General features: G+C 35.5%; 1 protein-coding gene across 3 annotated transcripts in view; it reads left to right on the top strand.

Annotated features, from left to right (window-relative positions):
• Positions 1-27950, top strand: part of Rufy2 (RUN and FYVE domain containing 2) — a 40708-nt gene that overhangs the window by 10393 nt on the left and 2365 nt on the right. For 2 of the 3 annotated variants that reach the window (XM_076834256.1, XM_076834254.1), the window contains exons 5-17: positions 2583-2706; positions 2873-2934; positions 3596-3661; positions 5555-5624; positions 7651-7752; positions 8104-8220; positions 9774-9941; positions 10783-10880; positions 13445-13564; positions 20904-21033; positions 21527-21621; positions 25362-25410; positions 27856-27933. In XM_076834256.1, the coding sequence (XP_076690371.1) occupies positions 2583-2706; positions 2873-2934; positions 3596-3661; positions 5555-5624; positions 7651-7752; positions 8104-8220; positions 9774-9941; positions 10783-10880; positions 13445-13564; positions 20904-21033; positions 21527-21621; positions 25362-25410; positions 27856-27933 (1279 nt within the window). The remainder of the gene's footprint in view (positions 1-2582; positions 2707-2872; positions 2935-3595; positions 3662-5554; positions 5625-7650; positions 7753-8103; positions 8221-9773; positions 9942-10782; positions 10881-13444; positions 13565-20903; positions 21034-21526; positions 21622-25361; positions 25411-27855; positions 27934-27950) is intronic. The other variant, XM_076834255.1, reaches the window with a different exon arrangement.

Raw genomic sequence — 27950 nt, 5'->3', positions numbered from 1 at the left:
CTCATGTTCATTTTTTTTCATTTATATTCTCTCTTCTAAAAAATGATCCAACCTGTAGTATAAAAGGATATATAAGATATAAAAATGTGACATAAAATACAAGAGGAGTAAAATGAAAGAGAGGAACTAACCCCAAATAGGAATACCATAGGGTTTTCATCAACTAATGTAGGGAAATTTACATATGTTCTGTTTCTAAGTTAGTTTATTTTTCTGAATTATAGTTAATTCTATGGATAAAAATTTGCTTTGGAATTTGGGGGTTAATTCTGTTTCTTCCTAGATCTTGAATGTCCAGTACAGATAAATGCTTCAATTGTGCTGTGAGCACTGTTTAAACTAAAGGTCAAATATTTAAGACAGACAACCAGAGAAAGGCAATCAGTCTTTCAAGGGAGTGTACCCAGGGCAGCCTTTCATTTGTCCTTGGTGTTATAGTTTCTCTCTCAAAGTTCTGAAGAGCATGGTCCTGTTTTTCGATTTATGTATGACTTTGGTTCTATGTCTCAGTAGTCCCGTTTGTAAAATGAGAATATCCATACTTTAAGCCCTGTTATTTCTCAACAATATTCTGAAGATTGAGGAGGACATGAGATAGTGGTAACTACTTTGTGAGTATAGACAAGGGATTCTTAACCACTGAGCCACTTCCCCAGTCCTTTAATAATTTTTTAAAATTTTGAGATAGGATCTTGTTAAGTTGCATAGGGCCTCGATAAATTGCTGAGGCTGGCTTTGAATTTTTGATCCTCCCTCAGCTGGGATTTAGAAGTGTTAGCCACCACGTCTAGTATTAGATTACCCTACTTCTTTCACAGGTCTCTTATTTGAACTTTTTTTTTTTTAAATACAGATATCCACATGTAAATCAATCAATCAATCAATCAATCTATCTATCTATCTATCTATCTATTTACTTTGCAGTATTGGGGATTGAACTCAGGGGCATCTCTACTACTGAACTGCATCCCCAGCCCTTTTTTTATTCTGAGACAGGGTCTTAGTAAATTGCTGAGGCTGTCCTGGCATTTGTGATCTTCTTGCTTCAGCCTTTTATCTTGCTGAGATTATAGGCATGCACCACTATGCCTGGCTTTCCATAAGTATGTTTAAAAGATAACTTAAAATACACCTGTGAAATGCACTGACTTGAACATGGGCTTTGAAATATTTCATTATTGTTTTTATTTTTATTTTTATTTATTTTAGTACTGCGGATTGAATTGAGGGATGCTTATCCATTAAGCCACTTCCCCAGTCCTTTTTTTAATATATATATATTTTTATTATTTATTTATATGCAGTGCTGAGAATCAAACCCAGTGCCTCATCCATGCTAGGCAAGCACTCTACCACTGAGCTACAACCCCAACCCTTCCCTAGTCCTTTTTGTATTTTATTTTGAGGTCTCACCAAATTACTTAGGACCTTGCTAAATTGCTAAGGCTGGCTTTGAACTTGCAATTTTCCTGCCTTAGGCCTCCCAAGTTGCTAGGATTGCAAGCATGTGCCACCATAATTGGCTATTTTTATTTCAAAAAAATTTTTGTGTAGTATTGGGGATTGAACCCAAGGGTGTTCTACCTCTGAGCCATGACCCCAGCCTTTTTAATTTTTAATCTTGAGACAGAATCTCACTGAATTGTCAAAGTTGGCCTCAAACTTTTGATCCTCCTACCTCAGCCTCCCTAGTCGCTCGTATTATAGGGGTGTGCCACCATGCCCAGCTTGAAATGTTTTATAGTTATTTTCCACCTTAGTTTTTATCCCAAAGGTTTTAGTGAATCCTAGTTCTGAAAATTCAGTTCTAATAAAATGAATAATCAGATTAGCAAATTGCTGCATGTGCGTGTTTATTACTGAGAATTGAAACCAGTGTGTTCTACCACTAAGCTATATCCTTTATTTATTTATTTATTTTTTATTTTTTATTTTTTTTTAGTTGTAGATGGACACAATACCTTTATTTTATTTATTTATTTTTTATGTGATGCTGAGGATTGAACCCAGTGCCTCACACACATGAGACAAGCGCTCTACCACTGAGCCACAATCCCAGCCCTCCTTTTTTTATTTTGAGGTAGGTTCTCACTAAGTTTTTGAGGCTACCCTCAAACCCGTAATCCTCTTGCCTCAGTCTCCCAATTGGCCGGGATTACAGGCCACTATGCCAGCCCACTGTCCTAAAAGTAGGAAATATTTCAGGTGTCAGTGTTGCCTTTCTTTTAATCTCACTTTGCTTTTCTCTTTCTCTCTTAAAATTACTTTTCCTGTTTTATTTCCTTTAGTCCTTTTTCTTCCAACTTTTTAAAAACATTTAAATTTTGAAAAGTTAACATGTAGAAAGGTTAATTTTAAAGTTATTGAACATGGCTGGGAGCATAACTCAGTGGGAGAGCGCTAGTGTAGAATGCATGAGGCCCTGGGTTCATCCCATAGCACTGCAAAAAATTTAAAAATAAAAGCATCTAACATGGATTGCATCCATGTCTGCAAGGTGGGAGATAAGTTGCTAAGATTTCAAAGTTTTATTTTAGAAATAAATTTGTGATTTAAGGTTTTTGTTCTTCTAATTTTCACAGTGAGTTCTATGAATATCATGCACTAATGATGGAAGAAGAAGGAGCAGTAATTGTTGGACTGCTGGTTGGTCTGAATGTAATAGATGCTAATCTTTGTGTGAAGGGAGAGGATTTAGACTCACAAGTAAGTGCAGAAGGTTTTCAGTTTGCACACTTACTCTTGATCGAGATGTCACTCCAGGTTGTAAACAGTGCTATTAAACACTAAAGAAAAATTAAGAGAGGAAAAAGAGTTGCATGATTAAGTATCATTTCTTCCCTTTAAATAAAAATAACTTTATTAATTTCAGGTTGGAGTGATTGATTTTTCCATGTATTTAAAAAATGAAGAAGATATTGGAAATAAAGAAAGGTATGACTTTCCTAAGTTATTTCACTTTTTAAAAAATATATATTTTTTAGTTTTTTTTTTTTAGGTGGACACAATGTCTTTATTTTACATTTATGGGTGCTGAGGATCGAACCCAGTGCCTTGCACACGCTAGGCGAGCGCTCTACCACTGAGCCACGACCCCAGCCCCTTATTTCACTTTTTTAAAAAAATATAGCTCTTTAAAAATCAATTTTAGATTCATCTATTTACATTGTGGTTTGTGTCTATGTCCCCTGTCACTCCCACCCCATGACTCCTTTTTTGTTTCATTTTACTTTCTTTAAAAGCTTTACAAAGCAAAACGAGAAAAATCAGTTGGAAGAAGGTGACTTTAATGTGAAGTAGGACTTTTGATCATACCTGTAACTTAATAAGATCCATTTTAATAGGTGCGTTTTGTAATAATGCTGATTTATTTCAAAGTCCAATTATTTAACAGTGTTGTTAAGTCTAGTATTAGTGAGTAATTTATTGAACAAAAATTATGATTACTTAGTATACAGTTTACATCTGAGACATCAAAAATCCTTGAATTTTGTTTTAAAGGCAAGACAATGTTGTTTTCTGATAATTTTTTAGATGATTTAGATATTTTTCCCACTCTTCCAAATAGCATAAAGCCTCTTTTTCTCCCCTCTAGGAATGTTCAAATTGCAGCTATTTTAGACCAAAAAAATTATGTTGAAGAATTAAATAGACAACTCAAGTAAGTATTATGGATACCTCACATACTTATTAATATTCTTAGGCTTTGCTTTCAGTTTAAATCTTTCCTTTCTCCTAAGCTTAGTTAAGAAAGGGTGGAAAGAATATATATAGAGAACAGAAATTAAGAATACATAGAATTGAGCTAGGTGTGGTGGTGCGTGCCTGTAATTCCAGCAGCTTGGGAGGCTGAGGCAGAAGAATCTCAAGTTCAAAACCAGCCTCACAAAAGTGAGGCGCTAAGCAACTCAGTGAGACCCTGTCTCTAAATAAAATACAAATTAGAACTGGGGGTGTAGATCAGTAGTCAAGTGCCCCTGAGTTCAATCTCTGGTACCCCAAAAAAGAAAAAGGTCTGGGGATGTGGCTCGGAGGTTAAGCACCCCTAGGTTCAATCCCAAGTTCCAAAAAAAGAAAAGAAAAAAAAAAAGAGAGAGAGAAAGAAAAATGATTTAATACGAACAGAAAAATGTTCTTCTTATTTCACCAATCTTATATACAAATACTTGTGTCTGACGATGGTATAAAATTTGTTGTGTCTATAGATCTAAAAAGAACAGATAAATAAATATTGTTTGGTTTACTATAAATATTGCTGTAATAGATTATATTACATATTATTGGGAAAAGTTTGAGAGGATATTATCAAGTAGGCCTTGGACAACAGACCTAATAAATGTATAATAGTGTCCACTCCTTTTTGTTGTTGTTGTTCTAGGTATTGAACCTAGGAGTGTTTTACCACTGAACTTCATCCCCAACGTTTTTAAAATTTATTTATTTATTCATTCATTCATTTATTTTTTAGTTGTAGTTGGACACAATACCTTTATTTATTTATTTTTATATGGTGCTGAGGATCTAACCCAGGGCCTTGCACGTGCAAGGCGAGCACTCAACTGCTGAGCTACAATCCCAGCCCTAAAATTTTTTATTTTGAGGGGCTGGAGTTGTAGCTCAGTGGTAGAGTGCTTGCCTCGCATGTGTGAGGAACGGGGTTCGATTCTCAGCACCACATATAAATAAGTAAATAAAGGTCCATTGACAACTGAAAAAATATTAAAAATTTTTTTTTTTCTTTTTTTTTTTTGAGACAGGTCTTACTAAGTTGCTGAGGCTGATCTTAACCTCGCTATTCTCTGCCTCAGCTTTCCCAGTTGCTGGAATTATAAATGTACACCACTGTGTCCTGCTAGTGTCCACTCTTGATTCACTTAGAAACACAAAACCAAATGTGTTTGTGTAGAGTTACATGCGTTTTGACTATATTCACGAAAGATAGGGTGTCTAGGTACCAGCCAAATGGGTACCTGCTGCTGGGTATCTCATATCCATGTTTTTCAAGCTATGTGTGACTTTGAAGGTTTGTTTTTAAGTTATTATGAAAATAGGGGAAACAGATTGGGAGTTGAACTGAAAAGTACTGTATGCTTCATTAAGCCACATGATTATAGAGTGTACATTTAAAATTTATCCTTTTAAAAATAATTTAAATTTTAACAATACTTATTAATTTTGTGTGGAATTTCCATTCCTCAACTGGTAAACGTTACCAGTTAAATGTAAGAAGGACTCTAAGAAGACAATGAAAAATGAACAGTCCTTGGTTGATTATTTTGTTTTTTTATTATGGTGTTGGGGATGGAACCCAGGTCCTTGCACATGCTAGGCATGTGCTCTACCACTGAGCTATATCACCAGTCCTGGTATGTGAGTAGAAATATTGTTTTGCTGTCCTAGCCAAATAAGTTATCCTAGTAAATGAAATTTCCCACTTCCAGACATTTGTTCAGGATAGTTGGTATATGTCACATAATGAGTCCAGGATAACATTGATTTTCTTGCCTTTGAGTTTGTATGATTGTGAATGAGTTTTTTCTTTTGTTAATTTTAGCAGTACAGTCAGCAGCCTCCACTCAAGAGTTGATTCATTGGAAAAGTCAAACACTAAGCTGATTGAAGAGGTATTGTCTCCCAGTAATGGATGATTTTTTTTGATGGATCTACTATTTGTGATCCTTTTCCCTTTTAAGTATAAAGCCATTAAGTGGATCTGTACACACACACTTTTATCATGATGGAATACTTGCATTTATAATTGGTGATTGTGAATTCTAAGAAAAACATATATTCATAGACAAATTCCCAGTTATGCAAATCTGTGGATACTATTGAGATACTTAACTTCTGAAAATGAGCCCCAGAGATGAAGCTCACATAGACTTTTATAGATAAGTTATGATTCTCATTTTAAATCTGAATGATGTATATTTAGATAGTGGATTGACCTATAGTTAGAAATTCTTTTTTCATTGACACTGTGTGCCCCTGTTTTTCCACTATTCAGCTTACTTTTCTTCACAAGCATCATTGCATGGTTGTGTCTGCCCTTTTTCAACCCTCTCATGTGTAAAAGTCATCCCATTTGTCCTGGTTTCCTCTGTTGTGAATGTGGCAATCCAGGGGTCTGAGAGCTCATTTGAAGAACCAGAAACTTGTCTCAGCTGTCTTGTTCAAACTATTTGCAGTTATTTTTCTAGAAAAGTTAAAATCTATCAGTCAGGTGTGGTGGTGCTTTAATCCCAGCTACGTGGGATTGGAGAATCACAAGTTTGAGGCCACCTTGAGAAGTTTAGTGAGACTCTGGCTCAAAATAAATATCTACCAAATCAAAGAACTTTTGCTTCCTATTTTCAAGGTTTTTTAGACTAGAAGAAGAAGCCTGTTATTAGTACTATGAACCCTATTTTCCACGTTAATTAAAATTCTTAATTCTTTAAGAATTGGCCTGTTCTTGGGGCTGGGGTTGCTCAGTGGTAGAGCGCTTGCCTAGCATGTGTGAGGCACTGGGTTCAATCCCCAGCACCACATAAAACTAAATAAATAAAATAAAGGTATCGTGTCCATCTACAATAAAAATAAAAAATAAAAAAAGAGAATTGGCCTTCTCTTTCTGAATCATAGATTACTTGATGCTTTACGGTATTGCAATTCAAAAATCTATCTTTATGTTGATGATTGGACTCATTGGGCCCATTATTGCTGCTTACTAGTTTGTGCCTCTTCTTTTTGGTTCATGTGTGGCACTGGGAATTGAACCCAGGGATACTCCACTACTGAGCCACATCCCCAGTCCTTTTTATATTTTATTTTGAGATAGGATCTTTTTTTTTTTTTAAAGAGAGAGAGAGGTAGAGAGAGAGAGAGAGAATTTTAATATTTATTTTTTAGTTATCGGCGGGCACAACATCTTTGTTTTGTATGTGGTGCTGAGGATCGAACCTGGGCCGCACGCATTCCAGGCGAGCGCGCTACCGCTTGAGCCACATCCCCAGCCCCGAGATAGGATCTTGCTAAGCTGTTTAGAGCCTTGCTAAGTTGCTGAGGCTGGCTTTGAATTCGAGATCCTCCTACTCGGGCTCCAAAGCTGCTGAGATTACAGGTATGCACCACTGAGCTCAGCTGTCTTTTAAATTTTGAGATAGATTCTCTCTTAAGTTGCTGAGGCTGGCCTTGAATTTGCCATTCTCCTGCATCAGTCTCCTGAGTTGCTGGGATTACAGGCATGAGTTACCATGCACAGTTATCCTGTTATATTTTCAATGATAGCACAACCTTCTTTTCTTATGTGTGTTTCTATTTTTACACAAGGCTTTATTATCATCTTGTTTAATGCATAATTGAGTACATATATATTTATTTATTTATATAATGCTCACAGACGTATATTATAAACCTCACAGTAAGCATAACAAATAAGCTTAATGTGTTTTAATGACAAAAGGAAATAGTAGAGATAGTACAAGAGGAAATAATTTTTAATTGGTATCTTGGGATAATAAATAACACATTTTTCTCATGAAAATTTTTGTAAGTGTAAGACATTTTACTAGTTTTAGGATTTTATTTTCTGTTTATAGCCATGAACATAACCTATAAGGCAAGTATGTTTAAAATCTTTTTTCTTTGTTCTTGTTTCATAATATTTAGTTAGCAATAGCAAAGAATAATATTATTAAACTCCAAGAAGAAAACCATCAATTACGGAGTGAAAATAAAATGATTTTAATGAAGACACAGCAGCACCTAGAGGTAAGTACAGACTGCTTCCAGACAGATCATCCTGTGTCAGAAATTACCCGTTAGGGACTTTTGCTTAGTCTAGATATTTCTGTGCTATATTAATAGTAGTAATTATAGAATAAAAAGTTTTTTTTCTTAGCCAGTCATGGTGGTGCCTGCTTGTCGTTCCCGCTACCCAGGAGACTGAGGCAGAAGGTTGGCAAGTTTGAGGCCAGCCCTAGCAATTGAACAAGACTCTGCCTCAAAAATAAATAAATAAAGGTTGGGGATGTAGCTCAGTGGTAAAGTGCTTCTTGGTTTAATTCCCAGCAACAAACAAAACAAGACAAAACACAAGTTGTTTTGTTCTTTTCTTCCTAGGTCACCAAAGTGGATGTGGAAACAGAACTTCAAACATATAAGCATTCTCGGCAGGGGCTGGATGAGATGTATAATGACGCCAGAAGGCAGCTTCGAGATGAATCTCAATTACGACAGGTAGCTTCCATTCAAGTTAGCAAAATTCTGGGAATAGTTTAGCTTCAAGCAAGTACCATTTTGAATCATTCAGTCTTTGATGTGGGATAGCAAATTCACCTCCTTAATGCTCTCAAGAGTTTTTAATGCCCACTCCGTTAGCATTTTTGAAACTGTGAGTTGTAATTTATGGTTATAAAATGAATGAATTGTGACCAACATTGCAAAAAATGAAATAGAATTGAATTAAATATGCAAATATTGGTAAAGTCATATTTAAAATTAACTTTTTTTTTAGCCCTTTAAATTATGTAATGTACAGAAAAAATAAATGTTCAGCCTAATCTATAACACTGTAACCACTACCCAGGTCAAGAGGAGAATATTGTCAGCTTTTCATCCCCTTTGCTGTTTGTAACATTAGGAAACTTCTTTTTTTTTTTTTAAAGTTTATTTATTTTTAAATCTAGCTGTTCTTTCTTTTTGAGAGAGAGAATTTTTAATATTTATTTTCTAGTTATCGGTGGACACAACAATCTTTGTCTGTATATGGTGCTGAGGATCGAACCCGGGCCGCATGCATGCCAGGCGAGCGCGCTACTGCTTGAGCCACATCCCAGCCCCGGAAACTTCTTTTTTAAAAAATATTTATTTATTTATGTATCTTTAGTTTTTTTTTTATGTAGATATATTAGTTTGTTTTTATGTGGTGCCGAGGATCAAACCCAGTGCCTTATGCATGCTAGGCAAGCACTCTACCACTAGCCTAGCCCCAGGAAACTTCTTAATCTGACAAAAATTCTTTAAAAAATTAAACTTGTCTTGAGCTATCTTTGGTCTTTACTTCTTGTTTCATTAGCTTTTGCTTACAAAAAATTAATACTGAATTTATGAGGCATAAAATATTCTTAAACATTAGAATAATAATGATTAACAGAATATAGAAGATATTTTCTTTTTCTTTTAAAAATTTTTCAGTTGTAGATGGACACAATACCTTTGTTTATTTATTTTTATGTGGTGCTGGGGATAGAACTCAGTGCTTCACACATGCTAGGCAAGTAGTCTAACCATTGAGCCACAACTCCAGCCCAGAAGATATCTTCATTTCAGTAAAAAATGTATTTGAAAATATTTAAAATTATGTTGTTATAGACCTGGTTGATTCCCTTTTGTGGACTTAAAAGGAGAGAGTAGTAAATCTTTCCTGATCTCATTTATTGTCCTGTAGCTGATTTTGACATTTATTTATTTTTTTTAGTTGTTGTAGACCTTTATTTTTAAATTTTTTTTATATTTATTTTTTAGTTTTAGGTGGACACAATATCTTTTATGTTTATGTGGTGCTGAGGATCAAACCCAGTGCCTCATGCGTGCCAGGCGAGCGCGCTACCACTTGAGCCACATCTCCAGCCCTGGAACTTTATTTTATTCATTTATTTATATGTGGTGCTGAGAAATGAATCCAGTGCCTCACACACATGAGGCAAGTGCTCTACCACTGAGCCAGAACCACAGCCCTGATTTTGACATCTTGAAGTGGCATGTGAATTGAAGATATGTTTAAATTGCAGGATGTGGAGAATGAGCTATCAGTACAAGTTAGTATGAAACATGAGATTGAACTTGCCATGAAGTTGTTGGAGAAAGATATCCATGAGAAACAAGATACTCTAATAGGCCTTCGACAACAACTAGAGGAGGTTAAAGCAATTAACATAGAGATGTATCAAAAGTTACAGGTAAAGAATGTTCAGTTCTTACAATTTTTCTTTATCTTTCTTTTCTCTGTTTTTTTTTTTCTTTTGTATTGCTCAGGCCTTATGCATATACTAGACAAATGCTGTGACACTGAAATAAGCCCCCAGCCCAATTTCTTTTTATATAAATTAAGACAAATATTTGTAGGAAAGGTTTGGTTTTTATTTTTTATTTTTTTGAGGGTACAGGGAATTGAACTCAGAGGTAACCTCTGAGTTCAATCCCCAGTACCACCCCCTCCTCTCCAAAAATGTAATGAAAACATCGAGGAACAAGTTAAATATAACCTGTATGTATGTGTGCATGATGGGCTCTGGGGATTAAGCCCACAGCCTTGCATCTGCTAAACACATACTCTAAATCACAATTATCAAGAGCTCCTAGTATCAAGATTAAATCTTTTGGAAAAACTCTCAAATCTAAATGTGTAATATATTTTGGTAAACTTCTTTACACACTGGTCCTGAGAAAGATTTCAATTTTATTGAGATATTTTGTGATCATCGTTGGAATTTTCTAATAGAGTGGTAAAATTGTTATTAAGTAGACTTGTTGCTGAAAGCCCTTTACAATTTAATTAATTTTTAAAATAGCCTGTTCTACATGAATTTATCCTGTTGTCTTCCAAAAACATTGAAGTTTGAGTTTTTTCTTTATTTTAAATGAAGACTAGTAGCACTATTTTATATCATAGCATTATTTTAATGTGTAAATTAATCCTTCTCATTTAAAGTAACAATCCCATTGCAAAATGCTGTAGGAAGCATAAACATTCAGGTTTAAAAATGAAAACCACTGTGGCTTTTATGTCTTTGTAAAAAGGGTTGTGAAGATGGCTTGAAAGAAAAAAATGAAATAATTGCCCGACTAGAAGAAAAAACCAATAAAATTACTGTAGCCATGAGGCAGCTGGAACAAAGGTACAGCATTTTCAGTACTAGTTTCTTTTTTCTCCTTCTTCCCTCCTTTTTCTTTATTTAGCTCTGACATTTGCCACAAAAAAATTAGGAAGATATAGATTAGCACTTTTTTGTTTAAGCTGAACAGGATTTTGCATTTTTGTTTTGGTTGTTGCATGGAATCAAGTTGCTTTATATTGGGCTGATTCATTTGAAGTTCCCATCTTGTAGATTTTTTTTTAAAGCCTAATACCAGCAATTTCATGTGGTTCAGTCTATTACCTAAAACATACACAAACAAAAACGTGAAAAAAATTAATAGTGAACAAAATCAATGTTGGGATTATCCCTGATTGATTTCCATGCATATGAATTGTCATACTGTTTGCCATTCACCATCTCTTTATCTGAAATCAAGCATCTGAACTAGTTGTTTAGTTTTGCTTCTTGGAGCTAGGATCCTCAACCCAACCCAAGATACAATTTTGTTTAAATTGAATCGTTTTATATTGGCATTTTTCACTTTTATTGTTGGAAAATGTAATGTATTTCCATTGCCCTGTCATGTTGATGTCAACATATGTCTTATCATTGCTTTCTTTGAATCTATTTATGAAAAACATAACTATTAATGCTTTATTGACATGGATATTCTTTTATTGACATCCTCTTTCTTCTTTTTTCTTTTTTGTTTTCTTTATCCCCATTTTTACATTTTGGACATCTTTATTACCTTTTTCTGTCTTTGATTTCTGTCCATTCCATTATGAAGTGACAATGATTTGCTAACTCAAACTAGGACGATTGCAATGTCATTGGTGAAATGTGCCAGCAGTGACACTCAGGACCAGTACAAGCTGGTCAAAGATATATCTTTCTGAAAACCATTTGTGTTGAACAGACTGAAATATAACCCACAATTTTATAATATACTAAATAGACAAGAATTTATGCTATTAAGTATTCTAAAAGGATATTAGGAAGGAGCCCTGTACATTTCTTGGTTGGCTGCTGTGGTAGTACACTGCCATAAAGCAGACAGGTGCACTTGGATTTACAAAAATACATTCCTCAAACCTTGTGCGCAAGGGCTGATTTGAGTATTGACCGTTTGGAGGTCAGGATTTTCAAATGCAGTTTTATCTTTTTAGCTACTTTTTGATGGAAAAATATAAAAATAAAATAAGTTAACTTTTGGTTTCACAATATGTTGGCACAGATATTTCCCCCAACATTGGTCCACTCTTTGCCTCATGGCTCCCTTACTGATTTTTAAATATGTTTTAATATAGTTTACAATCCAGATTGGCCATCATTCTGTGCTTTAGCATTTTTCAGTTTTCCAGTTCCCTCTAGCCCACTTCTGTGATAGCACAACTTCAAGGCCTACCTCACTGACTTTTATTTTACTTTCTGTATCCTTAGATAAGAGCTTGGGTCCACCCCCACTGCCTTAATATTTTAATTTAAATTAAACTTAGAGATAACTTAGTAACTTAGTTACTCTCCTTTCCTTGGAAGCAGCATTTATACTCTTGAAATATGTGAGGGTTGCCCCATTAGTATGATTTTAAGGCTCTTAAAGAGGCTTTAAGGCTCTAGAGGGGCTGGAGATATAGCTCAGTTGGTAGAGTGCTTGCCTCACAGGCACAAAGCCCTGGGTTCAATCCCCAGCATCAAACACACACACATAAAAAAAAAAAAAAGAAAGAAAGAAAGGCTCTAGAAAGGAAGAGGCAGGTTTTTTTGGTTAGTAGAACAGAAATTTCTCTTGCGATTCCCTACAAGGAATTAATGTCCTTGAATCTTGGGAAATATTTTCTTATAAAATAATGAAGTCAAGTCTCAGAAATCTTGATGGCCAAGGGAGGTAGGGAGTGGAGCTAAGGCTGGGGAGAAGCAATGACTTACAAAGAAAAACAGGAAAAATTGAAAATCATGTTTTTAGCTAATTTTTAATGTTTGGTGGTGAGGAACAAAAATGATCTCTAGAGAATGGTGCCAACTAGCACTAAATTCTTTTTGAATCTTAAATGCACACACACATACACACATATAATAGAGCTTTGGCATTATTTAGTAAATGCATAAAGATCCTCTAGGAAGGATACTGCTTTTATTGGAGTTATTGTAGGTCTTTGCTCTTGGCCCCATAGCACACTTGATTCCTGGCATAGACATCTTAGCATAACATACAGCAGGTGGCTTCTTCACCTAATATAGACATAAGTACTATAGTTTTCATGGTTTTGTAAAAAGGCAGTAACATACCTATTGATTCATTATGCTCTAGATAAATGGTAAAGACTGTATTGCTTTGCATTGTTAATTATGAACAAGAAATAAAACAAATTTGAAGATAGTGTTCTGGGCATATTATATGTTGTGTTGAAAAAAAAAATCACAAAAACAGTTTCTAGACATTGTGTGGCTCTTTCACGTTTGAGTTTGTGAGTTTTCCCCCAAACTTTGTTTTCATTTAGAAATGTTTCTATTTCCCCATTTTTCTTTTATTTGTCTTCTTCACCCTTTTACACCCTAGTTCTAGCCTCAGTTTTACCCAAAGTTGATTTGAATTACACCAGATTGCAGCAAGCAGAGAAGGCGCAAATGGAAGCTGAAGATGAGGATGAGAAATATCTACAAGAGTGTCTGAGTCAATCTGATAGTCTGCAGAAACAAATCTCTCAAAAGGAGAAACAGCTGTGAGTATTTTGCTCTTGGAAACAAAACTGTATTAATATGATCCACCCACCTGAACCTTTTGGCACATATGATAGAATACCAATGTTTTTATTTATCCAGTGATACCAGCCAGTATGTTCACTTAAAAAAAAAAAAAATATATATATATATATATATATTGGGCTGGGAATGTAGTTTAGTGGAAGAGTGTTTGCCTATGAGGCCCTGGTTTCAATCCTCAGCCCTGAAAAAAAAAAATCAAACATTTAAAAAACTGTATTTATGGTAATATTTGTGTTTTTATTCCCATTATTAATTTTTAATTTTTTTTAAGTTATTGATGGACTTTTATTTATATGTGGTGCTGAGAATTGAACCCAGTGTCTCACACATGCTAGGCAAGCATTCTACCACTGAGCTACACACCCAGCCCTCTCATTATTATTATTATGACTATTTTGGCACTGGGGTTTAAACTCAGGGGTACCACTGAGCTGCATCCCTAGTCCCTAGCCCTTTAAAAAATTTTTTGTATTTTGAGACAGGGTCTTGCTAAGTTGCTGAGGCTGGCTTTGAATTTGATACTCCTGCCTTAGCCTCCCAAATTATTGGGATTACAGGTGTGTACCACCACACCTGGCTGTATTTTAGGTTTTTTAAAATATATTTTTTTATAATTTTTAAATATTTATTTTTTAGTTGTAGTTGTACACAATACCTTTATTTTACTTATTTATTTTTATGTGGTGCTGAGGCGAGCGCTTTACCGCTTTACCACTGAGCCACAACTCCAGCCTCAATTTTATTTTTTTATGTGATCCTGAGGATTGAACCTAGTGTCTCATGCGTGCTAGGCAAGTTACAAACCCATCCCCTGCATTTTAGTTTTTATTTTATTTTATTTTTTTAAACAGTGTCAAACACCAAACTTTTTTTTTTTTTTTGAGAGAGAGAATTTTTAATATTTATTTTTTAGTTTTTGGTGGACACAACATCTTTTTTGTATGTGGTGCTGAGGATCGAACCCAGGCCGCACGCATGCCAGGCGAACATGCTACCGCTTGAGCCACATCCCCAGCCCTAGTTTTTATTTTATAAATATCAATATTTCCCCCCAGGAAATATGTATACCACTTTTGTTATTAAAAGCAAACAACAATGAAAAATAGAGATCTATGTATTATGTTAACATATCATTAAAACAAGCATGTATGCTGTGTAAGTTTCTAAGCTGCCTTTAGTTTTATGTCTAGTAATTCTATCAATAACAGATGGTCCCCAACTTAGTGTTTCAATTTGTGATTTTTTTTGACTTTATGATGGTGAAAAAACTATTCTGTAGAAAGTGTACTTTGAGTTTTGGTGACATAGGGTATGACACTCTGACCATCCTGTGTGGTGGCAGCAAGCCATTAGTCAGCCATTGCCATCCTGAAAGCAAACAACCAATACTCTATTACTATAATATCCAGTAGGTTAGATATATTTCTTTTTTTTTACATGTGGTTCTGTGGATGAAACCCAGGGTGTTGCACATGCTAGGCAAGCATCCTACCACTGAACTATACCTCCAGCCCTTAGGTGCATTTTTTTTTTTTTCTTTTCCTTTTTGGTACTGGGATTGAACCCAGGGGAGATTTACCACTGAACTACATCCCCAGTTTGTTGAAATACCCAACGGTAATTGTGGATTTAGGTATTTCTATTTTTGGTTCTGGACTTATGTATTTCTATTTTTGGTTCTATCAGTTTTTGCTTTGTTCTGAAGCTCTACTGTTTGCTGCCCATACATTTAGGATTGCTATGTCTTCTTGGTGGATTGACCCTCTGGTCATTATATTATTTTCTTGTCTCTGGTAATTTTCTTCACTTTGAAGTTTACTTTTTCTGGTATTAAAATAGCTGTTCCTACTTTGTTGATTTGTGTTTGCAATTTTTTCATTATTTAACTTTCAGCCCACCTTTATTTTATATTGAAATAAGTTTCTTATGATACCATACCATTTTTTTTTTAAATCAATCCTGCCAACTTGGTTTTTTGAGTGCATTTAGTCCTTTTACATTTAGTGTTAATTATTGATTTATTCAAGCTCAAATGTCATTTATTTATTTATTTTTGTTGTTGTTTTCCATTCCTCTGTTTGAGTCTTCTTGCCTTCTCATGGGTTATGTGAACATGAAAATTTCATTTTGGTTTTTGATTTATCTGTAGTGATTTTGATTTATCTGTAGTGATTTATAGTTTGGTTAAATATTTTTTCTATATATTGAGAATATACCAATTTTATATGTTTCAACCATTAAACATATTTAACTTTAAAAAGTCATTGTTTGCTCTTTTTCATCTTTCCCTTATTCTTTTTTCATTTCTTCATTCCTGAGGTTCCTTTTTGAATCTCTATTTTTCTTAGCCATTTTTTTCAGATAGGTCTGTTCTTTTAGGGTCAGTCTGTTGGCAACACAGTCTATTTTACTTTAATTTCTGAAGGTTGTTTTCATTAACTGTATCCCTGGCCCTTTTATAAAATAAAAATTTTGAGACAGGTCTTGCTAAATTGCCCAAGCTGGCCTTGAACTTGTGATCCTCTTGCTGGGATTATAGGTGTGCATCACTGTGGACTTTTTCTTCATACTCCCAAGGTCCCTGAGACAGTTCTTCTGCCCCAATCTGTTTTCTGTTATTAAAACTGGGAAAACTGGGGCTGGGGATGTGGCTCAAGCGATAGTGCGCTCGCCTGGCATGCGGGCGGCCGGGGTTCGATCCTCAGCACCACATACCAACAAAGATGTTGGGTCCGCTGAGAACTAAAAAATAAATATTAAAAAAATTCTCTCCTTTAAAAAAAATAAAATAAAACTGGGAAAACTGGGTAATTTGACTTGTTCTGTTTTCAGGTTCATTCATTCTTATCATCTTTATTCTTCTCTTGAGACTATTACATTTTTCAGTTCTAAGATTTCTATTTGACTTTTTTTTTTTTTCTCTTTGTCCTTGTCTTGTCTGTCTCTCCTTGATAAGTCTTAAGAACATTTCCAACATGACTGCTTTAAAATTCTCATTGTCTGACATGTTGGCATCTGTTGATTCTTTTTTCATCTGAGTTGAGATTTTCTAGGGCTTTGTATAACAGATGTTTTTCAATTGTATCTTGAATACTTTGGGTATTATAACATTCTGGATTTTATTTAGATCTGTTTTAGCAGTGACCCTTTATACCAAGTGGGGATGAAAGTCCAAGACCATCCCAGAGGGGATGGAGAAAGATACCCAATAACTTCTAGGCTCCCTACTCAAGGCCATGTCTTCCCCATCTCCCCTGCCTTACCAATGCTGGGATAGGGCATTCATTGTCAAAAAGTTTCTCTCATTAGACTGTCTCTTTCTCAGAACTTTGGTAAGACAACACACTTCATATGAAGGTTTTTTTTGTTTTGCTCTTCTTGTCTGTGCCCATAGGTGTTTATGTATGGGACAAAATCTTCGACATCCAAGCTGAGCTACCTGGAGAAAAAAAAAAAAAAGAAGCCTCTGGACATTCACTACCATGTTATTTCTTGAATTCTGGGGTTCCTAGCTCATTTGCCTTCTCTCCATCTTTCTGAGTTTTCTTATGTCTTATATATAATATCTAGAGGTTTTTAATTGTCTGGAATCTTTTTTTTTTTTTTTTAAAGCAATACTGGGGCTTGAACTCAGGGGCACTTTACATTCTAGCCCTTTTTACTTTTTGAGACAGGATCTCAAAAAGTTGCTAATGATAGCCTTGAATTCGCTGTCCTCCTTCTTCTTTAGCCTCCTTTTAAATATGCCAAAAATAATATTTTGAGGAATTAGTATACAGAACAAGGCTTTAGGCCAGAAAATTTTACCTTGGTTAAAAACTTAAATATTAAGTATCATTTTACTTTATCATTTGTAAACTGAAACCCAGCATCTGTCCAGGAACTGGCCTGTAATTCCAGCTACTTGAGAATCTGAGGGGCTGGGGTTGTGGCTCAGTGGTAGAGCACTTGCCTTGAATGTGTGAGGCACTGGGTTTGATTCTCAGCACCACTTATAAATAAAAAATAAAGGTCTATCAACAACTAAAGTGAATAAAATAAAATTACCAAAAAAAAAAAAAAAAAAAAGAATCTGAGCAAGAGGATCACAAGTTCAAAGCCAGCCTGGGCAATTTAGAGAGACTGTTTCCAAAAAAAAATTTAATGAAGTTGAATATTTTGTTTTCGTTGCAAGCTGTTATTTCAGTTTATAAAAAATAACACCAGAAAATGCAGCATATTGTAAAATTAAGACAGTATTGTTCTTTTTTTTTTTTTTTTTAAAGAGAGAGAGAGAATTTATTTTTAATATTTATTTGTTTTTAGTTCTCGGCGGACACACATCTTTTGTTTTATGTGGTGCTGAGGATCGAACTTGGGTCGCACGCATGCCAGGCGAGCACGCTACCGCTTGAGCCACATCCCCAGCCCCCAGTATTGTTCTTCTGACACACTTTCCTCCATGCCCAGTTTTTTCCAATGGGAAGATCATTAAATATGTTAATCCAAATCCAAGGATGTATATAAGCAAGTTACAATATTCTATAAGGCTTATCCTTGAATTACATGCCTATTATTAGTTTTTACCACAGATAATTTCATGAATTCTGAAATCAGAGCCTAAATCTTAACTCTAAAAATCATAAAAAAAGTAAAATAAGATTCATGCATACAGTGTAATCTTTATCTGTAGACACTGGAAATTTAAGGGGTAATCTTCCAGTTAGCAGTGTGGAGAGTAGTTTCTTTTTAAATCTTCTTTTACCACTAATTTAAGACAACTGCTTAAGTTATTCCACACTAGTTTACTTAGGGTGCCATTTGTACTTCTCAATACATTTTACATATTTCTCATATGTTTCTTACTTCAGATAGACTGCAATAAACAGTCTCCCAGAGTTTCCTGTGCAGAATTGCTGATTCCCATTGTTCCAATACCATTTTCTATAGTTATCCATTCATGTTCCTCTGTAAATTTATGCACGGAGAGCAGAGTGAGTCCTGTGTGCAGTGCACAGCTTCCGAATGGCGCCCCCATCAGGCGACAGGGCTTTGGGGGGCCCAGCACAGCAGGCGCCAGGCCTACACAAAGGCTGCAGGAGGCAGCTAGCATACTCTGCACCACTTGCAGCACCAAGTTCGCAAGGGTACCGAGGGTTATCCACTGTGCCTCTACTACCCCCCCAGTACTTTAAAAACATTTAATAATAATAACAATAATAATAATAAATAATAATAATAATAGATAGTACTTTTTCAGGACTTCCTTTGGCAATAAAAATTACAAGGAGCATTCATGTCACAAGTTTAGTAGCAGTGCCAAGGGCTTTAAGTCCCTGTGCTTTGCCAAATAAAAACACATGGAAACAAAAGATTGGGACACTTTGCCAATTAGTCCAATATAGCATAGAAATCCAGATACTCTGTTACTAAATTACCTTTTTTAGTGTTTGATAAAAACATGCAAGACAAAATTGATATTTATTTTGCAATGTTACAAATTACTCTACTATGATATTGTTATTTGATCCCTGCCCAAAGGATGACCTAAACAATGCTACAGGGACCTACCCCTTTCTTTGTAAGGCTAAACTAACTACTAAGACCTAGGTGTAGCTGTTGAGATATGTTTGTCACTGGTGAAACTTTATTTTTTAAAAATATCTATTTATTTATAACTGGTGAAGCTTTAATTTTTTTCTCTAAGTTGGTGCCTTTTTGGAGGGCATGAACATGTTAACAATTTGGAGACCCAGGAAATCTCTGACATTGGAACTGTATGTATAGGAACAGTCAGTTGAGAAACTTTGTTAGAGAAAAATGATTTCTAGATTTTCCCCTAATATGGAAATAACTTTTTCAGTTTCTGATTATGAAAAGATTATATGCTCTTGGCCAAAACATAAGGAATCATGGAGAAGCATGAAGAAAATTAAAAGAACATGGATAACACTTTAATATATATCAGTATTTTTGTTTTTTGAGAATTAGGATCATTCTGTATGTGTATGTGTGTGTGTATAATTTTTTTTTAAGAGGTATTAGGGATTGAACCTGGGGACACTTTACCACAGGTTACATCCCCAGCTCTTTTTACTTTTTATTTTGAAACAGTATCTTGCTAGATTGCTGAGGCTGGCTTGAATCATTGGGATTACTACCAGTGTGCTAACATGCCTGGCTTCCCTTTAAATTATTTATTCATTTGGGTATCAGGAATTGAATCCAGGAGTGTTTAACCACTGAGCCACATTCTCAGCAGCCTCCCCACCTTTTGTTAAAAATTTTGAGCTTAGTAAGACCCTGTCTTAAAATTTTAAAAAGGGCTGAGGATGTGGCTGAGTAGTAAAGTGCCCCCAGGATCAATCCTCATTACCAATAATTAATACATAAAAAATTTATACTTCAACACCTTTTGTCGTGCCAGCTAGCAGCTGTTGTTAGAATGATATAGGAGTGCTTTCAGATGAGAACTAGCATTTCCACACAGTATAGTCGGCATGGTTTTGGATCTATCCTGCAGCTGCTCAGCTTCCAACAGTAATCTGCAAATTAGCACTTTACACCAGGGCAGATTTTGCTGTTACTGATATTACATTCATTTAACAATTGTAATTATCAATCCCCTTCATTAGTTTGTTTTAAAATTTTTCACATGGCACAGAAATGTAAACAATTAAAACCCCACATTGCTCGGTTTGAGTTGAATCCCCAAGATAAAAGTTTTAGTAGTATGGTATATACCCTTCCATTTTCTATACTTCTACAACTCTAATGTGTATCGACAAAATGACATAAATTGTTTAGCAGTTATTTTTTTGTGGCTGGCAAATGTGTTCAGAAAACCCCTATTACGGGTGTAGCCCAGTGGTAGAACACCTGCTGAGTATGTGCAAAGCCCTGGGTTCAATTACCAGTATTGTTTAAGGAAAACAAACAAAAAACAAAACAAAACAAAAAAAACCTGTGCTGAATTTGTTTACCAAAAGATATTTATGAAAGAAAATGAAGCCAGACATGGTGGCAAACACCTGTAATCCCAGTGACTCAGGAGAGTGAGGCAGGAGGATTGCAAGTTCAAGTTTTAGCAATTTAGTAAGGCCCTAAGCAATTTAGGAAGATATGGCTCAGTGGTTAAATGCCCCTGGGCCCTGGGTTCAATCCCTCCTACAAAAAAGAAAAAAAAAGAAAAGAAAAACACAGAAATGCATCATAGAGGCAAAATTAATCAACCAAAAGGATGCTTGTATTAAGGAATACATTTAACTGTTATGTAAGAAGTGGTACTGAGCTTCTGTGTATTATTTGTCATTTAAGGATTCAACTGGAAACTGATCTGAAGATTGAGAAGGAATGGAGACAGACTTTGCAGGAAGATCTTCAAAAGGAGAAAGATGCCTTATCTCATCTTAGAAATGAGACCCAACAAATCACTAATCTTAAAAAAGTAAATTGTAGAAAACTTTAAATATTCACCTATGTTAAAATTTATTTTATTTATTTTCGGTACTGGGGAATGAACCCAGGGTCACTCTACCACTAAGCTGCACACCCAGATCTTTTTATTTTGAGATAGGGGCTTGCTAAATTGCCATGGTGGGCCTCAAATTTGTGAGCCTCCTGCTTTAGTCAACTGAATTGCTGGGATTACAAGGGTGTACCACCACACCCAGTGAATGTTGTCTTGTTTTAAAGTTAACTTAGACGCAGTTTACATATACAAGGAAAACAGGTCATACTATTTCTTGTCAAAAATATTAAAAAGATTTAAGTAAATATGAAAAATGTGAAGTAGCTGATACACAGAGCAGCTAGGAAAGGAGTTTGGATACATTTTTTTTTTAATAAAAAGCTTAAGAATGCTAATTAATGATACATATACAATGTGAAGTTGCTCATTCCTTTTAAATCACATTTTCTGTCTTTTATTGTTTTGACAGGAGTTTCTTAACCTCCAGGATGAAAATCAGCAGTTGAAAAAAATATATCGTGAACAAGAGCAAGCTCTTCAAGAACTTGGCAACAAACTTAGCGAGTAATTTTTTTCCCCTTCAACTAAGTAGTCATTGACAATTATTAAAGGTTCATGAAGGCATCAAACTAATTAGAAAGGTTTAAATACAGCTGTGTGGTGAATATACCTGTAATCCCAGGAGGCTTAGGTAGAGAAAAGAGCACAAGTTTGAGGCCAGCCTCAGCAATTTAGTGAGACCCTATCTCAAAATAAGCAAGGGCTGGGGAATGTAGCTCTCTGTGGTGGCATGCCCCTGGGTTCAATTGCAGTACCAAAGGGCAGGGGAGGTTTAAATATAAGATAAAAATATGAACTATTATAAATGTATTTTTATCTCTGTACCTTTTCTTTTATTTTTTGGTGGTACTGAGGATTACACCCAGGTGCTAGGATTACAGGCATGCACCACTGCACCTAACCTGTATAGCTTTTCACAGAACAATTTGTATTATGTTTTTGAAAGAAAGATATCAGTTTCAATCTGACATCCATTTGTTGAGCACTTTGAGCCTGACCCTGTGGCTAAGTGCTTGTTTCTATATTTCCCAGTATTTCACAGGTACTTATTGCGCTTCCTCCATGTGCAGGCACTATATTTATAATCTAAATAGTGAAAACAAAAAATCTCCATTTACTGAGATCTTAAAAGTTTAATATTAGAGCATACTGGCATAGTAAAATAAGGAATATGTTAATCTTCACCCGTTCCAGAGACTTTGTAGTTGTATTAAAGAGGTGGTCATTTGAAGATCTAGGTGCTGCTTTCGGACCCTTGTTATTTACTTTAGTCCGGTTCATTGCTTCTCAAATTTTAGTTTGCAGGGAAATTACCGCACAGGTTAGATATACTACACAATCTATAAGTGAATTTATGGGCTAGCTATGTGTAAGGGATTTTCAAGGGTTATTTTGACTACTGAATTATTCTCTTACCTTGCATACCTAACCTAATTCCATATAATGCTTGTTCTTTTGTAGTTTGAAGTTGTTTTATTTATGTGCTAGATAGCTGGGCCCAGTGGAATAAGCCTGTAATCCCAGCAACTCAGGAAGCTGAAGCAAGTTTAAGATCAGCTTCAGCAATTTAGCTAGGCCCTAAGCAATTTAGCAAGACCATCTCTAAAATATAAAAAAGGGCTGGAGATGTGGCTCAGTGGTTAAGCACCCCTGGGTTCAATCCCAGGTACAAAAAAAAAAAAAAGATAATTAAGTCACTTCTTTTGTAAGCAGTACTGCTGTGAATAACTTCTATGTATATTTTGGGCTTAACGAATGTAGTACTGACCTGACATGGTCGAGGTCCTAGGTTTAATCTCCAGTACCAAAGAAAATCATATGTTGATATGGCTTGAACTGTTGGGCCAAAAAGAATGTGCTGTAGGGGCTGGGGATGTGGCTCAAGCGGTAGCGCGCTCGCCTGGCATGCGTGCGGCCGGGTTCGATCCTAAGCACCACATACAAACAGGGATGTTGTGTCCGCTGATAACTAAAAAATAAATATTAAAAAATTCTCTGTTTCTCTCTCCCACTCTCTCTTTAAAAAAAAAGAATGTGCTATAAAGTTTTGTTTTGGTATTAGGGATTGAACCCAATGGTGCTAATTTACTACTGAGTTATATTCCCCAATCCTTTTTAATTTTTGAGACAGGGTTGCTGAGGCTGGTCTTGGACTTTCAATCTTCTTGCCTCAGCCTCCTAAATTTCTGGGATTACAGGAATGTGCCACTGCCCAGCATGTAAAGTTTTTGTCATCTTTCTTGTAGTAAGGTTGATCATGTTTATTCCATTATTATATGTAGTTTATTTTTGGTAAAGTGACTGTTGTACATTTTTTGGATTATTCATGGGATCTTTGAAAATCAATTATGGCACATTTTTTTTCTAGTTTGTCATTCATTATTAGTTTGTAGCATGTTTTTCCCTTGTTAATATTTCAATTTTTACATGCAACCTTTTGTCAATTTTCCTTTATTACTTCTGAGGTCATAGTCCCTAAAACATGGATAGGGTCAGAATTTTTTTTGGTACTGGAGATTGAACCCAGGAATACTCTATCACTGAGCCACATCCCCAGCCCTTTTTATTTATTTATTTATTTTTAAAATTTAATTTTGAGAGAGCATCTCACTGAACTGCTTAGGGCCTTACTGAGGCCAGATTGGAATTTGGGATTCTTCTGCCTCAGCCCCTCCCGGAAGTACAAGCATTAAACCTAGGGGTACTTTATCATTGAGCTACATTCTCAGCGCTATTGTTTCCATTTTACGGTTTTTGTGATCCTGCCTCAGCTTCCTAAGTAGCTGGGACTACAGACCAGTAGAGCTTATACCTGTACTTTAGCAAACTTTTGTGGAGAGAAATTTGAAAGTTCAACAATAGATATTAACTTTCATATCCTTTTTTATGGTACATAACATGTAACCATTTATTATTGCTTTTTTTTTTGGTACTAGGGATTGAACCCAGAACCTTGTACATGCAAAGCAGGTACTCTACCAACTGAGCTATAGCCCCAGTCCCACCATGTAATCATTTAATATAATATGAAGCAGATACTTAGTAACAACCAATAGCCTTTAGCTGTTCATACGTTGCTAGGAGAAAAAGAGCTGGTTATAAAAAACTATGCAGGTAATGATTCCATGTAAACATATACACACACACACTCATAGACATGTAGAGAAAATCATCCCTCGGTATTGGAATCTAGGTAATTAAATATTGCTTTTTATTATGTGAATTTTCAATAACTTGTATTTTCAAAAGGTGGGAAATTATCACTAATACATGTTCTGCATATTTCATTAACACTTCTGTATCTCCTTAACTTTTTCTTTTTTCAAATTATTTTTTAGATGGACATAATATCTTTATTTATATGTGGTGCTGAGGATAAAACCCAGTGCCCCATGCCTGTGAGACAAGTGCTCTACCACTGAGCTACAACCCCAGCCAATGAACTTTGTATATAGGTTAGCAATGTGGGCTTTGGAGGTTACATAGACCAGGGTTTGGATTCTGGCTTTCTCATTACTACCTTTGTGACTTCTTAGAAGTGACTAAATCACTGGTCATAGTGGCACATGCTTGTAATTCCAGCAATGTGGGAGGTTGAGACAGGAGAACTGCCAAATTTGAGGCCAGCCTCAGCACTTTTTAGCAAGACCCTGTCTCAAAAAATAAAAAGGGCTGGGAATGTAGCAGTGGTAGAGCACCCCTGAATGTTTTTAGGGCCTCACTAAGTTGCTGAGACTGGCTTCAAACTGTGATTTTTCCTGCCTTAGCTTCCAGAATTGCTGAGATTACAGGCATGTACTACCACAATTGGTGCCAATTATTTCTTTCCTTAAAAAAAAAAAAAAAAAAGTTTTGCAAAATGCAGTGGTGCACACTTATAATTCAGGAGGCTGAGGCAGGAGGATTGCAAGTTTGATACCAGCCACAGCAATTTAGGCCTTAAGCAACTTAGTGAGACCCTGTCTCAAAATAAAAAATAAAAAGGTAAGATGTAGCTCAGTGATACAGCACTTCTGGGTTCAATCCCAGCATTCAAAACACAAATATACAAAAAACCACAAAGTTTTAAATCTAAAAATGCATTTTCCTTTAGGACATTTAGAAAATATAAAATATCATGCCAGACAGGGATCATTAGAGTCATATGTTATATACAATTATAACTGTAAAACCAATACCTTTCTAATTATAAGGCTTTATATTTTAATGTGTACTGAAATTTGGACCTGTTTGTAATCTTTTAGATCCAAACTTAAAATAGAAGATATAAAAGAAGCTAACAAAGCATTGCAGGTGAGTAGAAAATGTTTCCATAAAGCAAAAAGGTATATGAAACTACAAAAGTAGGTGAAGTCCTGCATAAATCTAAGGTGTTTTGGGGATGGGGTATAGCTCAGTGATAGGATGTAAGGCCCTGGATTTGATCCCCAGTTCTGAAAAACATTGGGGATCTTGGACAATTGGTAGAGCTCTCCCCTTTATGTCTAGTATTACAATGATCTTCCAGATGAAAATTGACATTAGAAATAATTTTGTCCACTTCCCTACAGTGTGGAATAACAGATTCCTCTGAATTTAAAAATCCTGCTTTTGGCTTTTACTGTCTCACATATCCTAAGCCTATTTTACTCTTCTGAAACAGTTTTATCATTCTGCATAGGTTGTTATGAATATTGACTATAGAGTAATAAACGTAATAGTAGTTAGTACAGTTTATCCTTATATGGTTGTGGCCGGGTTTGGTGAAGCATTCCTATAATCCCAGTGGCTGAGACTAATACAGAAAGATCAAAAATTGAAGGCCATTAGCTAGACCCTATCTCAAAATTAAAAAAAAAAAGTGTGGAAGGGGGGCTTAGCAGTAATTTGCCTTTGGGTTAAATGAATAGTATGCCCCACTACCATACATACAGTTGTGGATGTATTTGAATTCACTTCTACAACATAAAAAATACTGAGAGAACTTCAGTGATAGGTACCTTTCTACTTCTACCGTCTACCTATATTTTAATTCAAAGTATTAAATCTAAAAAAGTGCTAAACAGACTTAATCGTCTCTTTTTTCACTCTTGGCCCTTACCCACCCTTGCTCCTGCTACCCAAAGGGATCTACTTTTAAGTCCTTTACCTGCTTCTTCTGGCCTAATTGCATTTCTAAGTAAGATGCAGTATATGTTGTCTATTCTTGATTAATCAATTTTAAACCTAGTTATTGACTAATATGATGGATGGGTTTTGGCCACTTTCACACTGGCCTTCTCTTCATTGTCCTCCCAGTAGTTAGTTAGCTGTATTTGAACATCAGTTTTCTCATACCTTCTAGAGTACCTCTATAAAATGTTTTTTTGAGGTTTTGAAACTGCATAATTTATCACTTTTTCATGGAATCATCCTTCCTGTAGTTCTCTGTTCTGCTTATGTCTAACCTGATTACTCCTGTTGGATTTCCCTTTGATTCTATTCCCAGAGTTCCCCTTATCCTGTGTGTGGGTTTCTATTGCCTGAATCCCATAATATCTTTCTTGGGTTACTCCCTTATTTGGGGCAATACTAAGGATTTACACATCAGTTCATTTTTTCTGCTCACAAGAGACGGGTGGGGACAAGGATGGTTTGTTTAAACCAGTATTAAAACTGGGCATAATAACATCATGTATACAGAGAATGCACATTGTATAACTCTTGCATACCCTTTGCTTAGCTTATAATCAACCATGATCCATACTTGAGGGGCCCCAGTGCTTGCTACTCTTCTTCCTTTTGTAAATTTCCTCTACTTTTTTTTGTCAATCAGTACCTTGCTTTTCTTAATTATTCATGTATATTTTTAACAATATGTAGTTCTGTTTCTGTATGTAGGAAAGTGGCTTTATGACTTTTCTTTTTCTATATTATTGACCAGTTGAAGGGTTTGGGACAGCCTCTCCAAACTGTTTTCCACATTACAGATTTTAACTGAAAATAAACTTGTTCTTGTTTCCTTAATATCTGTGAGCTGGGTTAAAATCTAGGGTCTGCACTTTTGAGGTGCAACCTTTCATGTGATTTGTTTATATACTTTTAATATTCATTAGGCTTTTTGCTCATTTTTCCTTTTAGAAATAGCATCCTGACATATTTTGTCTTTGAACTTATTCAGTAAAATTTTAATAGTAGAAATACCAGATACCCTCTTTCCAAATGACTATTTTCTTTAGGGAAGTGTTTTATATAATAGTGGCTAAAATTCTGGAACTAGACAGAAAAAGTCAATTTATTTGAAGAGCAGCAGCCCACTACTTCCTTCTCGTTTGCTTGTAGCTATTTCCTTGAGCAACCAACTTCTGAACCTTGTTCTCTCATCTAAAAAGTGAGAGGGGTGGGAATGTTTGCCTGATACTTTGAACCCCCAGTACCAGAAAACAAAAAATACATAATTCCAGTTAGAAATTTTATTCCGGGAGCAGCCAGGTACAACAGGCACGTTTGTAATGTCAGTGATTTAGGAAGTTGAGGTAGGAGGATTAAAAGTTTGAGGCTAGTTCCGGGTCACTTAGTGAGACCCTGTCTAAAAAAAGGAAGGAAAAAAAAAAAGGCTGGATGTATATAGCTTAATAGTAAAGAACCCTGGGTTCAATCCCTCATACCCAAAACCACACCCAAAAACTTCTTATTTCTCCCTTCACATGTCTGATACTATAAAATGTCCTTGGGCAAAAAAAATTCCATGTAATCGTTCATACTTTTCTTTCCTACCAGGGACTGGTCTGGCTCAAAGACAAAGAAGCAACACATTGTAAGCTTTGTGAAAAGGAATTCTCACTCTCTAAGAGAAAGGTAAGAGAGGTAGGAAA

Source organism: Callospermophilus lateralis, chromosome 15, assembly GCF_048772815.1.
Source record: "Callospermophilus lateralis isolate mCalLat2 chromosome 15, mCalLat2.hap1, whole genome shotgun sequence".
NCBI classification, from domain to species: domain Eukaryota; kingdom Metazoa; phylum Chordata; class Mammalia; order Rodentia; family Sciuridae; genus Callospermophilus; species Callospermophilus lateralis.
The sequence above is the reverse complement of the archived record's forward strand: the minus strand, read 5'-3'. Positions and strand labels throughout refer to the sequence as shown.